Source organism: Puntigrus tetrazona, chromosome 10, assembly GCF_018831695.1.
Source record: "Puntigrus tetrazona isolate hp1 chromosome 10, ASM1883169v1, whole genome shotgun sequence".
NCBI classification, from domain to species: domain Eukaryota; kingdom Metazoa; phylum Chordata; class Actinopteri; order Cypriniformes; family Cyprinidae; genus Puntigrus; species Puntigrus tetrazona.
In genome coordinates this window covers 13,827,802-13,840,056 of record NC_056708.1, presented here as the reverse complement: position 1 = coordinate 13,840,056, position 12,255 = coordinate 13,827,802, and the positions used below count along the sequence as shown (strand labels likewise).

The following is a 12,255-nucleotide window of genomic DNA, read 5'->3' as shown; positions in this document are numbered from 1 at the left end:
GTGAAAACTCGCAAGTTTTTTTCATGATTACATTGGGAATAAAGCCTTAAAATCTCAATTTGACAACAATCTGTGCCCTAACTCTGGTTTTGTTGCCTCATTCTGTAATGTCAAGCAGTTAGCGCCTGTTATAGCTGCTAGCATATTTAGTTATTTCACGATTACATTGGGAATAAGTCTCAAAATCTCACTTTGACAACAATTTGTGCCCTAACTGTGGTTTTGTAACCTTAATGTCAAGCAGTTATGTCAAGCAGTTAGCGCCGCTAGCATATTAAGTTATTTCACAATTACATTGGGAATAAGTCTATCTCACTTTAAAAACAATCAGTGCCCTAACAGTGGTTTTGTTCCCTTTTTCTGTAATGTCAAGTAGTTAGCGTCTTTTAGCGTAGCATGGCTCACTGTTTTACATTCTGTTTCTGGTCGTTTTAAAACATAAAAGAGAGCAGATAGAAAAAAAGATGGGAAACAACCTGCTGCTAGACGCTGTTTAAACTAGCCTTGCGCATGGTAGTTTGATGGCCTTAGCTGGTTATAAATGTTTTAACTAGACTCCAATCCTGTTTAAAATTGTATTTAGGTAAAAAAAAACAGGCAAAACAAACCAGTCTAAGTAAGATATGATTGCCTGGTTTCATGGTTTTAGATGGATTTCCAACAAGTGAAACCACACCAGCTAAAACCATATGAGCTACTAGGTTTTAACATGGCTAGTTATAAGATTAAACAAAAATTAGCCATGGATTTATTACAGTAAGTGTAGTAACTATGATTTTGGTATTGATTACCATTGGTATAACCACAGATTTACTACAAATACCATGGTTAATGTATGTAAAAAAACATGGATAATTTGAAGTTACCATTTTTTAGCTAAAGTATGTAAATGATTTATATAAATTATAATTTTTTATTAATTTAGTTTAATTCAATTTGTGGTTAATTTTCATCAGGGAAGTCCTGTTGTGCCTTCCAGAAACACACTGTAGCATATATGGTACAGTCCTACAACACAACCTGAATCTATGTAGACATGTCTGAGTTTAGTTAACAGCCGTTTTTTTTTTCTTTCTAGCACCTGCAGAGGCCAGATTCCACTGAATCCCCAGGTCTCAGAGGAGTAGGGAAAAAGCGGCAATCTCTTGAACAATCCCTCTCTCTCCCTCTTTCCATATGTTTCTGTTTGAAGTATGACCCCGTTTCTGTTTTTCCTCACTATTTCCACGGAAAGGTTTTAAGTTTTAGCGAATTTGTGGCTAATTTATTTGCATTTTGTAAATTTTACATTACGCAAAAGATTAGGGGTGCTTTGTTTTTTGTTTTTCTGGGGGGTTTTTGCGCAAATTACTTCATAGCAATAATGTAGCAATGCACTTTTAGACCAAGTTACTTTTCTGTTGGTCAAGTAAACAACATACGAACAGCAAACAATAGTTTTGAAGGGAACTTTTTTTTTTTTTACTCAATATCTGGGATCACCCACAAGATCACCATGTAAATGTGGAATTCAACGCTGATATTTTTATTCATACGACAGACATGTTACTATCCCATGAGGCCACGGGACGGGAATAAATGCCAGTAAAGCTACGCTGCTGATATTGGTAGATCAAATGACAATGACAACATGGTAAATGTAGTATGCTTGGATTACATTCATACGATACACTATACACATTGAGTGTATGCAGACTTTATGCAGACTGTAGCGATTCACTGAACGAACTGATTCAAAGGAATTCACTGGAATGATTCAAATCCCCCACCACTACGGTCTCTATCATACTAAGCATTGTTGCACACCCACAGCATCTCTCATTCTGGAGATCACTGTTGTTACATCTATCTAGTTCGGAATTGCATGTTTCTGGTTTGGCATTTGCACCAGCCGTCCCCAAGGCCTTCCCAGCAGCCTCTGCCTCACTTTCCCCTAAGGAGCGGTGTCGCAGTGACATGCAATAAGTCATAAACACACACACACACACACTTGTGTAAATGTACACATCCAACCACCTCATTGTTCTTGCTATCTAAGACAAAGCTTAACATCTTTATCTACAGGGAAGGCACTGCTCTCCGCTCTCACTCTATCTCTGTATCCCATTTATAAACATCAGCTCCTGGTAGATTCTATCTGTTAGTGAGTACCCCTTCAGATGGACTAATCTAGGTGCTGCGGTATCAATTTCCACCAGCCTGTTTGGCAACACACAAAATGTGCTCACTAGTACAATGATCACATCAGTTGGCTGCAAACACAGTAACCTGTTTAATATTCAGCAGAAATTAGTTGCCAAACCTTGTATTTTGTTTGGTATTTGCATCACTTAAGAGAATGTGTGCAACCCATCAGGGTCAAACCTCAAGGTCACCTTGTTCAAACTTTGAGATGTTATTAAAAATAGATTACTTACAAGGTTTGGCAAATTTACTCTCACTTATGTTCAGAAAAACTGTACATATGGAAGCTAGTTTCTGCCTTGGAGGAAAAAAAGAAGCGTATATCTCACAATTATGACTCTATTTCTCGTGTTTGGGACTTTATATCTCCCAACTGTAACTTTATATTTTACAATTCTGACCTTACAGCTCACTGTGTGACTTTATATATCACAATAATAGTATATTATATACAATAGTGTATTTCTCACTGTTCATGTATTTCAAGCTTCCACAAACTTTCCCTTTGTTTTGTTTTTTTACTATACATTACTTTCTTTGTTTGAAGATAAGAATGATTACAAAAACAATTACCATATAAAAGTATTAGGTTACCTAAAACTATTTTGTTAAATAAAATATTACATGACAGAGAAGTGAACAAACATTTGAATGCTACATTGGCGACTAAATTGAATAAGTTGAAGCTGAACTATTGAAAGTACCAACCAATGTAAAAAAGCTAAAGAAAACTTTAACTAAAATTAAACTGATAACTAAAAATATACAAAATAAATGGGAATATAAAAATATAGTGATAATAGCTAATATATAACAATTCAAAAATAAGGTAACATAAAAAAGTGACTCGCATGCTGTGTGCGGAAAAGCTCTTTGTCCAGACACACTGCACCACATTAGACTTTAGACTTAAATTTCAGTGATAACAGAATTGTGATTATTTACAATACCTTTAATATCATCAGAAAAGTCCATTTACAGCTTTCATTATTTGAGTAAACATAGTGCTTTGGTATTTGTGTTGAGTTGGACAAACTGGAGTTTATTCCTTTCTTTCTCTTTCTCGTTCTCTCCTTCTCTGTCCTGGCTCGTATTCCTCTACAAAGGATGCTCTTCAAACCAACAGAGCAAAGCCTGAAATGGCTGATACCTGTTTACTTAACAACACTTACACTCCTCCTGCCTTCCTTCTCTGCAGAGGTTTTGCTCTGTGAGCCTCTCTTTGACAGCCTAACGCAACGGGGAAGAAAACATAAAACAGCATGAAATTTCACACAAAATGATAACTCCGAGCTAAAAGTATAAACAAGGATTTTTCACTGTTTTCATCTGGAAAGTAAATAAAGAGTTTTAAGAGCAGGGGTATAACAGCAAATCATTTTAAAGATTCGTTTAAAGGCGAGTTTAAACATGGTACACGTGTATGCACTGTATCTTAAAATGCGCTTTTTATATAAAAGCACTGTTACATACATCTAAAGGAGGTAAACATGCAATCTGGCATCCTTCGTGTAAAGTCCAAAATCCTTAAAGACGTCAAATCTGTCAGACAGTGCCAATATCAGAGTTAAAGGAATGTTAAAAAATGTTTTATGTTATGTATATTTTTTTTTTCCAGTGTCGGTAAACCACCATAATGCGCTATACGTCTTTGTGTGCAGGTTAAGAAGTATCACAGTCAGATACATCATTATCATTGGGCTGTCAGGTCAGATCCTCCGGCTGAGCACCAGCTCTGGCACCAGCACTAGCGCCTGCCCGAGGCTCCGCTGGGGAAAAGCACCCTGAACACTACCTGACAGGCTGCCCGGCCTAAGGCAGGAAGGTAACGCGTGCCCTAAAATACAGGTTGAAAATAAGCAGGCAGTTCTATAAACTCTGCATGCTTTGCCGTGCTTAGCCTTCTCTGTTAGCTCGGTGTCGGTCCGCATCAGGAAAGACCTGACAAGACAAGAGAGAAAGAGGGAAAAGAGGAAAAGATGCCACAGAAATGGACAGTCCTTTCCTCGTCTTGTCTCCCAAAATAAAACACGGCCAACACTCAAAGCGACCGCTGACATGTTAGCCGCCGAAGAACGTCCTCTCGCATTATCACCACAAGCTCATTTTCTGTGGAGTCCGAGATGCGTTTGAACACATCTTTACGTCATGTCTCAAGGAAAGTGAAGGCTGCCATGTCGAATCAGAGATTTGGATGGCTCCTGTCAAACGCTCTTGATGTTCAAGGTGTGTATTTTCTCCTGCCTTCAGCTGAGATACAAACGTCTGGGAGGAAGAGAGGGGTAAAACACACGCGCCAGACCCGACGTCCTTGTTCTGTCTTTTAACAGACTGTGATAATGAGCGCTCAATTTTTAAACTGTCGGGATCAAGGCGAAGCTCTCATCTTTTCTGAATGCAGTAAATCATTTAAGAACCTCATGGACAAAGTATTCACTTCAGATGGTGCGGTTCAAATGAGCACATTCTGTATTTTAACTCACCTTCATTAAAGCAACTGGGAAGATTTCAGAGCGGGCAAAATGGTCCAGCGATGTTCATTATGGAAGTTTGCGACTATTATCATGCGAGGTACTGCCAGACCAGGGTTGAAGCGGCTGAATCCTTTCAGGGTTATTTTAGCATTATTGCAATATTTTATATTACAGTAGAATTCAGCTTTCATTTTTATATATAAATACATGAAATATTTAGATATAAAATATTTCCGTTTATCTTTATTCCTTTTTTAGTCTCACTAATTCGATAGCTGTATTTTCCAGAAAAAGAAAATATATATTTTTAAATATTTATAAATAATGATATATACCGTAACATATCATATAACAAAAAATAACATTACAGACACTAAAAACATCCGTTTTAGTTACTCCACGACAAAACCCTCTAAATTTAATGATATTCAAAACAGAACAAGAATGACAAATGCAAGTATAAAACAGGCATAAATTATAGCGGCATTCATTATAAACAAGATTTAATTTAAACGCCAAGCCTAAACAAACTCATTTATAGTGAAACTACATTATTTATAGAGTGAGAAATGCTCTATACGCATAAACTCACATACCTCGCTCATTCACCGCACTTGACATTAACCGCAATATATAAGTTCATAAAAAAATCGGCCTGTTTTTCGGAAAATACAGTACTTTATTGCTTTATACTTTATTACTAATATTTAGATTCTGTTTTTTTAAAGATTTATTTGAATTAATATCTTTGACCGCGAAAATATTGTTCTACGACCCTAATTGTCCCAATAAAATGTGTTATATATTATATATCAGCTGACATACACTTCTGTGTTTACAGCTGCAGTTGCACTTGTAACAAAAACAAGGATATTCTTAAGAGAGATAACCTCAAGACCTTTGTAGTCCCTTAGTGGAAAAAACACTACAGTCAGAGTCAGAGTTTGGCTGGTTAACTAGTGGATAAATTCTTACTTGGTGAGCGCTGAACATCACAAACGTTTTATATTTTTGGTTTTCAGGGATCACATCCAGGGGGTCCTGCGCAGGCTGAGCAAGTGTCGGAGGTGAACGGGAACGGTAACAGACAGCTTTCTCCAGGTATTACAGACCGCCTTGTTTTGACCTTTACGTCTTTTATGTCAAGTAAGGTCCCTGGAAGTTGTAGGCATTTGACAAACAGCCGGATCATTTTCTGCCTTCACCCCCGGCTCACTTGGTTCCAAGTTAATAAAATGGAAATCTTATGCAGGAAGTACTTTTCTCCGCTGTACAAACAGCATTCAGCGGTCAGGGAGACAGCTAGCTGACAAGCACAAACAGAACCCAGCGTCATGCCTCCCCGTTTGCAGAGTGAGCTCACGTCACAGATGACCTTTCGCCGTACGGTTCGCCTCTTCTCCCGTTAATACATCATTAATCTCTCAATAGGCGGTGACACGACAGACCTCTGCCGAAAGATTATTGTTTGCTTTTTCTCTCGTTGACTCCTAATTATCATCAGCTAATGACCGCGCCTTCCTACCCTTCAGATTTAATTAACACTCCAAAGAGAAAGAGAGGGCCAAATGTTTGCTGAGAGTTTGGGTTAATCATCTGTATGACACAGTAAAGGGGTCAGACTTGGCCGGGATCTATTTTTATGATTCTAGAAATGCTAAATATGAGCGTACTGTGGTGATTACCCAGCAACGAGGTGAACGGCGATGAATAAAAACATTTTTAAGAAGATGTGACATATATACAAATGGGTTCATGGCTTTGCCCTTTTCTGAACAACATTTCTATGACTCAGAGAGTAATGTTAGAAAAACAGTGCGTTTACCCATATAATTGTGCAATTAGGCCTGTTTTACGCAAACTGCGCCTGCGCTTTGTATTTTGAAGAAAATGTAATGAAAATGAAGTTGTGGCGTGGGTAAGGGCGATTCTCAAGGCTTTGATTTAATTGATATAATAAAATCAAATATATTTAATTGATACATGTGCAACGTTTTATTAATGATGTTATTACATTATATATTATAATTTTACAGTTTAAGTGTTTTATACCATGATCTCTAATTATTATTTGTCTTAAATACAATTTTGTGATAAAAAAGTGTAGTTCAACTGTGATATTTATATATATATATATATATATATATATATATATATATATATATATATATATATATATATATATATATATATATATATATATATATATATTCAAACTATATTTTACATTTATAACATTTATTTTTATTTAAAATTTTTGCATTTAGTTTCATGCAATAAACTGTAAAAATATACAGTATATTTTTTACATGATTTCCAGTTATTTATATTTACAATTTCTAGTATTTGTAAATGCTTGTAAATTTTTATTTTAATGCTGTAATTAGCAATTCCTTTATTTTTTTTCTTTGAAAGAGATTTGTAACGAGGCTGCTTTAATTTAAGTTTCTTAAGGGTCAGGATCAAGTTCTCTGCACCTCCTGCGCTCCATCAAGCCACTCCCATAATATCTATCAGCACTTAATGCACAGCTCAGATTAACTATAGCATGTGTGTAAGATTCCAACACAGTTGTAAAGTAATTGTTTTATCATGAATAAATATTTCAGTGAGTAAACCCGCTGTGTCTATAGTATTATAGATTACACAACGTTATTATATTATTTTTCAAAGAATTTACTCTCCCTGGATCAGTAGGATACTCTTGTAATAAAACAGCGGTGCCTGGGATAGATTTGAAACATCAATTCTGCTTAAAAAGATGCAATCGTATCCTGTGCGCATGAAATAAGCCTGCTCCAGAGCAGATTTAAGCTAATGGACTTGTTGCTATGACAGCCAGTCGGGGATGAGCTTCGAAGAACCAAACAATCCAAGATCAGGCTAACTTAGTTAGCGAAGTATGAAGAACGGGCCCCAGGCTAGGCTTAGGTTTTTCATTTAGGGTTTTCATTAGTTAGCCAATATATTAAAGAGATAGTTCACCGAGAAATTGTATATTTTGTAATTATTTACTCCCTATCATTACTACATTGAGGATTTCAAAAGAAATTTTTTAGAAACTGTCCTTTTGTTTTTTTATGCAAAAAAAGGTTTCTAGGTATTTTTAGGTGAACTACACCTTTAAGTGTTACAATTTCTCACATTTATTTTTCTAAAATATATTATTTACGCTTCATACCCGTTTTATACATATGGATGATGCTAATATATCAATGTATAGTAGTACATGTCTTTAATTACAATCACAGAGTTTCCGTTCCAATCCAATTAGTCACATATGAAGGTCACCGGCTGCACCTAAGACCTGTTGAACAATCATTTAGAGCCACTTAATCACTTCTAAATTGAACAGTCGCTTACAACTCAGTGTGCTTTCCACATGCTAATAGTTGGCCACATGCAGCAAGCATGCCTCCGGCCACAGACACCTACAAAACATAGAAATGCTTCGAAATTATCAAGCGAGGACACTCGCACTGAATCATCGTTAAAAGTAGGTTCGCAATCTGGCAATTTTTTTTTACTCCACAGGTGGGGGAATGTGCGTGGCTCCATTTCTTTCTGGCTGCGTGTGAAATCTCTGACTAAACGAGCTTTCAACTGAACGAGCTATTAAAATGGGCCAATGAGCCGCACCGGCTCACTGCCCAGCCAGTAGCACTTTGTATGGTAAGTAGCCTCCTGTTTCCTGCCTGCGCTTCAGCCAATAGAATTTTTTTTTGTGTTTCAAACCTTTATTTAATCTGAGCTGCTTCTACTCCGAGGCTTGGGCTCTCGCGCAGGTGGAGGGATAATGGAAAAAGAGGTGCCATATTGTAGAGAACCTGGAGCAATCTGGGGTTAAGAGAGGGTATCGCAGAAGTGGGCAGAAAAAGAAACAGGCTCATTACGGCAAGCAGCTAGTGGGCCTCCTGCTGCTTCAGATCCACAGTCTCAGCTGCCAAAAAAACAGGAGCCTTTTGGCCTGCAGAATCATCTCGACTACATTTAATGTCTTTATCTTATGGCTCTGTGGGTATTCGAACTCGCAGGCAGCATTAGGGAAAGAAAGCATGAATTTGCTCATTTGTCACATAAAAACCTGTGCTTGTCTTACATGGTCTCAGGTGTGGCTTCCACCTGACCTGGCCTGACCCTTTATGGGGATTGTTCGGCCAAAAATAGAAAATTCTGTCATCATTTACTCACCCTCAAGTTGTTCCAAGCTTGCAAGAGTTTTTTTTTCGTTTCAACTGAGCAAAAGAGAAATGCTTCTGAAGAACGCTGAATGTTGAATGTCTAAAGTGTTACCCTACCATCAAAGAAATGTATACAGGTTTGAAAACAGTGGAGGATGCATAAATTATAAATATATTTTTTTTATTTTTGTGGTAACTTCCCCTATAAAGTGCCCCTGTTATGTTTTATTAAAGGTTCGTATTTTGGTTTTGAAAGTCTTAAACAAAAGGTTGACATGCACGCAAGGTCAAAAAACACTTTCATTTTCTTATAGCATCCATTTTTGCGTTTTCATTCAGACCAATGCGAAAATTAATTTTGATGTCAACATGAAACGACTCGTTGGCTATTTCTTTTGAGAGGCAATAACTTTATACACTGTAAACTTTTTTCATTGCCTTCAAAGCTGTGTTGTCTATCTCTCTTTCCGTATGTCTGTCCGTCTGTAATCTCATCTCAAACACAGAGATCATGGGTTTCATCCACAAGGGGTGTACAAAACCGTTAACAAGTATCAGCCAATTGCATAAATATATAAAAATATAATATGCTAAATTCCCATATGGCATCTAAGACTAAGTAAGCAACTCAGACACCCACTTAATGCAGTTTTAATTGGAATTTTGTTGATCTATAGTTTGTCACCAGTCAAAAGCCCGTAAGCGGTAAAACCACACACTATCTGACGTAGACTTACAGCTCTCCTGTAAACACATCTGTGCTGCTCACCATTATTATGCATTCAAGACCTTTTTCTGTACCCCGGGGCTGTACGCATAGACCCCTACTGCTAGGAGCAGCAACAATAAACAGTCATAACTCCTTATCATTTTATTGTCTGTTATTGTGTGTTTGCATTGAGAAGGGGCTCAGCGCCACAGCTGATGCAGAATGCTTTAAGCACACAAACAAATCCCCCCTCTCTCTTTCTCCATCCCATCTTTTGCCTCAACTCAAACCCACACATTCTTTTGTAATGAGAAGAAAATGAGGAAGCAGTTCCCAGAGCAGGCTGGTTTGAAGCTGCAGGCTGAGCATTAGTAAAAGTGTTATGACTCCGCTGTCACTCCTCGGAGGAAAAAATAACCGGATGGAGGAGTTTTTTTCTTTCGCTTTTTTTTTAGGCAGGTACATAATAGCAGAACGGCAGGCACCAACGTCGCAGATCAAACATGCAAATTAAAGCAGTTCTTGCTAAAGTTGCTAGATATTTTAATTAAAATTGATGCGTGTGTGGGTAAAAAGCAAATTCTGACTTATGAGGATCTTATTTGAAACAAGCTAAATCGTGTTTTGGTTTCCATCTTTTAATTAGAACTAGTTAAGGGTTAGGTTTGGGCATTGCTAATATCATTAGCTTAATGTTAAAATGAACGGATCTGTGAGAGGTCTTCGTTTATGCAGGTAGATGTTTGAAAATATAGTAAAACACGTCAAAAACCAACAGGCGAAGGCATTTGAACTGGTCCACACAATCACAAACAGCTAAAGAGTTTTTGCTTTACATCTAACAGGATTAGGTGAGGGTTAAATTCAGGTGTAATGCACGCTAAATGTATTGTTTTTGTATGAAAACCATTCAGTACGTGTGAGGTTGCGCCGAGAGCACCGGAAGTCTGCGCGTGAGCGAGCGCGTCAATAAAAATCTAAATTGCTCAAATATTATCATCCAGAATAATTATCTACAACTAATTACGACAAGAAAGAGAACGAAAACGTTAGTGAAATGAAACCCAAGGCGAAAATGTCCCAAAAACACTGTGGCGTGAATGACTTCCTAACAAAGGTGAAACAGCTCCTCTCTGTGGACGCACTTATATCGATCCATCAAATTTCATGACCTGGATGTTTCTTGAATTATTCTGTGCTAGATTTGTTTTGATATCTAGACAGCAGAGTAGCAGTATATATTTGGGTTTTCTGTCCACATCTTATATGCCACATACTGCCTACTGACATAGACTGCGAAATTAAAACGTATATTATTTCTTGGTGTGTGTGTGTGTGTGTGTGTGTGTGTGTGTGTGTGTGTGTGTGTGTGTGTGAGTCTGAGGCAGCACATAAGAGTTCACAAACACTGGTCCCATGGGCGCCTGTCGCCATGCACCGCCTCTTTAGCCTTAAAAAAAGATCACTAACTGTGTGTTTTACTAGTACTAGTTAAGCGCGCGCGGTAAGTAAGCTCTAGTAATTGTCAGCTGCAGTGCGGCATCGCTTGTCTATTTTTAAGAATAATATTACGTGCTGTGTATTAATATTTCATCGGCGCACAGCCAGATGCTTAAAGAGCCAGACAAACCTGAAACTAACCTGGTTAAAACCTCATAAAGAGTTTCAGAGATATAAACTCGGATGTGCGAGGAAGAGTCACGCGCGCGATGAATAGAAACGTAACCTACTTTCAGCATCATGCATTTGCTTGAACTGCACCAAAAACGCAATTATATAATCTAAAATGTTGATCTTACCTCGCCGGAACATCCTGAAGGTGCGGTGGTGATGCGCTGTACTTTATCCCGCTGTGATAGTCAAAATAAGCGTCTCATCTTTAATAATCCGTGTCATATGTGATAAAAGTTTGATCTGTTTTAACGATCTTCTAACGATCCGCACCAAACAGGCTACAGATTCTTAACTCTTGACCCCTGGTCTCAGGTATCGATTAAAATGGAAAACAACATCGCCGACATGGAAGTCTCACAATCCCTGAGATTGACTCCGAGAGATGTCAGACAAAATGTTTCATATAAGCTTCAGTTAGCAGTTATAATTGCCGCGAGAAGCTTTCCGACAGCCATAAGTAGAACATTTAAAGTTTTGCAATATTGGTCGATGTGACGGGGAAGAAGCCTTCTGGTATTGCAGACCACTTAAACGACGAGTCAAAGGGCTGTTCTGTTTAGAAACTGCGTTTGGATGCTGGAGATGCTCGGGTGGTTAACGGATGACAGGCGCCCGTGTCTCTTCAGGAGTCGGAAAGCTGGAGCTCTACGGGAGGGAGGTGTAGAGGAGGGTATTAGCGATGCCCGATTCGTGAAAGAGCCGTTCTTATGAATCGGATCTTTTCGGTGAATCGGTTGAATGCCTCACGAGCTCTCGAGCGGCTCTTGAGAACCGTTTGTTTTGAATTCGTAAAGAACAGTGAAAGAGAGAAAAGTAATTCGTTTCAATAATCGCATGCATGTTTAATATTAAGCGTACTGTTAGCGGCTTACAGGTGTTTGAGAAATGTGAATAAGAGTTACTTTTAATATCATTAAATGGTCTACTATTTTATTAGAAATTGTACAAATGGATCTTGCTACTTTTTCGTGAGCTAAATCATGATGAAACTGACCTGAGAGACAGTGAATTGCATTAAACACCATAATTAATT

General features: G+C 37.8%; 1 protein-coding gene across 1 annotated transcript in view; it reads right to left on the bottom strand.

Moving 5' to 3' along the window:
- LOC122352506 (reticulon-4 receptor-like 1) overlaps positions 1–11,866 on the bottom strand; it is an 89,478-nt gene extending 77,612 nt beyond the window's left edge. The window contains exon 1 of the mRNA XM_043249933.1: positions 11,348–11,866. Coding sequence (XP_043105868.1) covers positions 11,348–11,360 — 13 coding nt within the window. The 5' untranslated portion in view covers positions 11,361–11,866. The remainder of the gene's footprint in view (positions 1–11,347) is intronic.
- Positions 11,867–12,255: the final 389 nt, after the last annotated feature.